Source organism: Dreissena polymorpha, chromosome 7 (genome assembly GCF_020536995.1).
Source record: "Dreissena polymorpha isolate Duluth1 chromosome 7, UMN_Dpol_1.0, whole genome shotgun sequence".
In the NCBI taxonomy this organism is placed as follows: Eukaryota; Metazoa; Mollusca; class Bivalvia; order Myida; family Dreissenidae; genus Dreissena; species Dreissena polymorpha.
In genome coordinates this window covers 80,351,196-80,356,195 of record NC_068361.1, presented here as the reverse complement: position 1 = coordinate 80,356,195, position 5,000 = coordinate 80,351,196, and the positions used below count along the sequence as shown (strand labels likewise).

The 5,000-nt window shown below is 32.8% G+C and overlaps 2 protein-coding genes across 2 annotated transcripts in view; one reads left to right on the top strand and one right to left on the bottom strand.

Annotated features, from left to right (window-relative positions):
• The window catches only part of LOC127836894 (uncharacterized), a 168,376-nt gene that overhangs the window by 62,517 nt on the left and 100,859 nt on the right, over positions 1 to 5,000 (bottom strand). The gene's annotated exons all lie outside the window — the stretch shown is intronic.
• Positions 2,187 to 5,000, top strand: part of LOC127836895 (complement factor B-like) — a 132,474-nt gene continuing 129,660 nt past the window's right edge. Inside the window, exons 1-2 of the mRNA XM_052363538.1 lie at positions 2,187 to 2,631; positions 4,082 to 4,333. Coding sequence (XP_052219498.1) covers positions 2,529 to 2,631; positions 4,082 to 4,333 — 355 coding nt within the window. The 5' untranslated portion in view covers positions 2,187 to 2,528. The remainder of the gene's footprint in view (positions 2,632 to 4,081; positions 4,334 to 5,000) is intronic.

The following is a 5,000-nucleotide window of genomic DNA, read 5'->3' as shown; positions in this document are numbered from 1 at the left end:
TGATATTCATTGTATTCATGCAATTAGGAGTCGCATGGAAAATACTAATATTAAATATTAATTTATATATAGAAAAATTCGTTAACCCGATTGGATCACATATTGCTTTTATGATTGTATTATTAAGCCATGAATATTACATGTTCGGAAATAAAGACTTATTTAATTGCTTTATTTTGATTGACACTATAATTGGAACCACAGCGCTATAGCGTCAACCAACAGAAATGACTAAAACTTTCAACAGTTAAAGTCGCGAACGATTAGAGTTTTTTTAACAATCTAGAAAGTCTTTATGTAATAAATCTTTTGAGGATCTTAACAAATATAGTAAACCATGAAACGCTAAAAACTCAAGCTTGTAAATAACGATGCTGTTTAAAAATAAACAATTATCTCAATGAAATAAAAGAAATAATTGCACAAACGTTACGAGTGAACCGGATACAGCACACATAATTTTAGAGTATTGTTTTTGTCAAAAATCTTTTCAAACAATTAGGGTATATATTTTAAATGATATTGTATAAAACAATATGGTATTTTTTTATTAGTTTTTAATAAAATTATTAAAACTGGGATGATCTCATTGGAACGGTCAATGCCAATATTGTGCGGTTTAATGCCAATATTGATTAATTTTACTGGGTTTGACGAAGAAAAACTCACTTAATTGTTTTAGTCTGGTCTTTATTGTACGTCAAGTACCTTGAGCAATTTACAAATGCGTCCATCCGATGATGTGTGGTAAGTGTTTTGTTTTTCCCGGAGGCAGCTGTTTTGAAAGGCTAAAGTTACTTGCTTGTAAAGTGTCACGTAACCAATCCTCCAATTTCTGTGAACATAAATAACTTTCGTCGAAATGTCATGAAGCTAAAATCCCAATATAAACATATCCTTAAGTACGCTTCTATCAGGAGGCCCTTATGCTTTTGTGTTGTTCATTTTTAATTGAAATATGTTTTAACGTCGGACATGAATATCCAACTAAAATATTGAAAGTTCGAGAGTTATACCTCATGGATGAAATATAACGAATATTTCAATTACATATATCACATTAGGTAAAATACTGAAATTTATAGAAAGCGTTTATAGTTAGAATTTAGGGCCAAGAAGTTTTAAAATAACAGTTTAAGTATCAGGTTATTAATTCAATTACAAATGTATTTATTGATATTAAAGGGACCTTTTCACGTTTTGGTTAATTGACAAAAATTTAAAAAAAATAATTTCAGGTTGGCAAATTTTCGCTGTAATTATGCTATTTGTGAGGAAACAATAATACTGAATATTCACTAAGCTCTAAAATATCCATGTTATGCATCTTTTGACGATTTAAAAACCAGAAAATTATATAGCGTTGCAACGCGAAACGATGAATAGTTTGGAGAGTTATGTTGTTGTCGTTATATGTTGTGATGATACGAAAATTGCTTATATAAAGTATAAAATACATAACTCTTTCTATGAGCACGGATGGCCGAGTGGTCTAAGAGAAAAACTTTTACTCCATGGGTCAGTGGTTCGAAACCAATTAAGGGTTACTTTTTTTCTTTCTTTAATTTTATTCTTGTTTTTTTACTGGAGCTTTTAAGATTCAATGTTTACATTTCTCAATATTAAGATTTTAATGACCACTTTAATACATGCCAACATCTGTGAAAAGGCCCCTTTAAAATAATGTCTTATCTCATTCATAGACTTTAAAGCTCTCACTTAAAATGTATTTCTTGTCGAACATAGCTTTCAATTTTTAAAACAAATATGTTTGTTCTTCAAATGAATGTCAATAGTCAATAATGTTGTTGGTTTAAAAGTAATTTCGCCAATATGAGCCCTTTATTTATTTAGTTGAATGACCGGAAACTCGTGAATTTTTCTTATATGTTATTTTATTCTAAACGAATAACCCACACCCAAATCGTAAATGTATTGATTTCAGACTTATAATGTTACGGGATTAATTATATTACAGTGCAGTGTTGGCATGTCTGTATTAGTATTACGAAATGCACAACATTTACTTATATGTGTAGAATACCTTTATTCTGCCAAGCAATTTAAAAGGCAAAACTGTTTTAAAAGAATTGCACAGGAGTATTTAGAAAATTACTAGTCGGGCCTCATACAGTGTCACAACCTATGAATATCAAAAAGTTCGTATAATTGTTCACATAACGGGTCTTAAGTGTTTCTTGTTAGTCGCAAATCTTAATAATCATTTTTGGGAATATCGCGGACTTTGAAATAACATACTCGACCATATAAACAAGCATATTTTCGTGGAATATTAACTGTTTAGTTTCACTTTCGTCTTTTACGAATTACTTACTGCTAAAGTCGGTTAATTACTCTATAAGAGGGTCGAACTCTATTAGCCATTTCATTGGCGACACTCGAGTATTTGAATAAATATCGTTAAAAACTACATTCAATGCATATCATGCATTGTTTGAATAAAGTGTAAAAATACAAATTTATTACACAATATTGTAGAACGAGCACACTGTAAGACATTTTCACGAATGGTTGTCATTAAAATGGGCAGCCTTATTCGTTTATGTGCGATTTTGATTGCGTGTGTGACCATTGCGTATTTCGCAGTCTCTTTCAGTTGGTTTGAAAAACGTAAGTTTACATTCTTAATTCCTTGTTTCGGTCTTTAAAATAATATTGGTGGTCGTATTGAAAGTAGTAGTAGAAGTAGCAGTGAGATTATAAGTAGTTGTTGTGGCAGTAGCGGCAGCAACAGTAGCAGATGTAGTAGTAGTAGTAGTAGTAGAGGTGGTGGTGGTGGTGGTAGTGGTGGTGTTTGTGGCATCGGTGGCGGCGGCAGCAGCAGCAGAAGCAGCAGCAGCAGTAGTAGTAGTAGTAGTAGTAGAAGTAGTAGTAATGGTAGTAGTAGTATAGCAGTAGCAGAAGTAGTAGTATTAGTTTAGTAGTAGTACTAGTAGCAGTAGTAGTAGTAGTAGTAGCAGCAGCAGCAGCAGCAGCAGTAGTAGTAGTAGTAGTAGTAGTAGTAGTAGTAGTAGTAGTAGTAGTAGAAGTAGTAGTTGTAGTAGTAGTAGTAGTAGTAGTAGAAGTAGTAGTAGTAGTAGTAATAGTAGTAGTAGAAGTAGTAGTAGTATTTGTAGAAGTAGTAGTAGTAGTAGTAGTAGAAGTAGTAGTAGTAGTAGTAGTAGTAATAGTAGTAGTAGTAGTAGTAGTAGTAGTAGTAGTTGTAGTTGTAGTAGTAGTAGTAGCAGTAGTAGTAGAAGTAGTAGTAGTAGTAGTAGTAGTAGTAGTTGTAGTAGTAGTAATAGTAGTAGAAGAAGTAGTAGTAGTAGTAGTAGTAGTAGTAGCAGCAGCAGCAGCAGCAGCAGCAGCAGCAGTAGTAGTAGTAGTAGTAGTAGTAGTAGTAGTAGTAGTAGTAGTAGTAGTAGTAGTAGTAGAAGCAGTAGTAGTAGTAGTAGAAGTAGTAGTAGTAGTAGTAGTAGTAGTAGTAGTAGTAGTAGTAGTAGTAATAGTAGTAGTAGACGTAGTAGTAGTAGTAGTATTAGTAGTAGTAGTAATAGTAGTAGTAGTAGTAGTAGTGGAAGTCGTAGTAGTAGTAGTAGTAGTAGTAGTAGTAGTAGTAGTAGTAGTAGTAGTAGTAGTAGTAGTAGTAGTAGTAGTAGTAGTAGTAGTAGTAGTAGTAGTAGTAGTAGTAGTAGTAGTAGTAGTAGTAGTAGTAGTAGTAGTAGTAGTAGTAGTAGTAGTAGTAGTTGTTGTTGTAGTAGTAGTAGTAGTATAAGAAGAAGAGGAAGAAGTAGTGTTACAAGTAGCAGTAATGCAGTATTTTAGTAGTTGTAGTAGCCGAGAAGTAGTAGGAGGAGTAGAAGAAGAACTTTAGAATAGTAGTTGGAATAGTGTTGTTGGTTGCGTAGTCTTTATTATTGTTGCCCTTGCATTGTATGCTGTTTTGTATGGTTTTTGTTGTGTTTGTGGCGGAAGTGAATGTTCGTTGAGGTTGTTATAAACGAAACACCAGTTTACATTGTGTATTGTGTTTCTACTGTAATTATAATAAGTAAAAGTGACTTAATACATTACTATCCAGAAAAGTGTGATCAGTTGCTGAAGAACGACTTGCTGAAACACGTGGTACAGAAAGGCAAAATAAACAACAATCTTGTCAGCTTCAAATGCGCCAAAGGTTTCATGAGCAACGTTCCGAATCTGGAAGACATTTTATTCGACTGCAAGTTCCATAAAGAACTTGGCGAAATTGCTTGGGCAGGACAGGGAGTGGGAGATACGACAGAGCCAAAAAGAAAATCGCTGTATCTTAACAATGTACAATGTTTATCAGGTAATTGGATTCGAACAACCATCATAAAGTTTCATATTTTGTTTTTGTTTAGATTGCATTGAATAAGCATTATCTCAGAAGTAAAAAAGGGTCATTCGAATCTTAACGTCTTCGATGTAACGAAGCGACTTAAAGGCAGTTGCGTATGATTTTATCTCAAAACGCTGAAGGCAATGTAGATATAAGCTATTTATAAAGTCGAATTAGGAACAATCCACTCTTTACCTTTCAAGAATCGTGTTTACTTGTTGCTTGCATTTTTGACACATTGAATTATTGATCTGCATAAATATTTCGCTATTGTCAGTTAGATTTAAAGACAAAAAGAAAGTAATGCTATTTTTTTATGATGGATTCCTATCGGGTTCGAACCTGGTTCGTCTTCTTAACCTCTAGACAATCCGAATCGTAATATCATATCGTATGTAATTACGCTGATTTAAGAATACTATGTGTTGACAAACGTTTTTACCATAACATCAAAACCACTCCAAATTAATTCTACGTTTTACGTTTTTATTTTTTGTTATACTGTATGAATGTCAAACAACGAATGCTTTTGAACTTTCAATGCCACTTATTTTCAAACCATGTATATTTTATGATAAGTATTTGATCTTTCTAGATTGCCATCAGCTTTCTCTTTAAATTACGTGACATAGTAAAA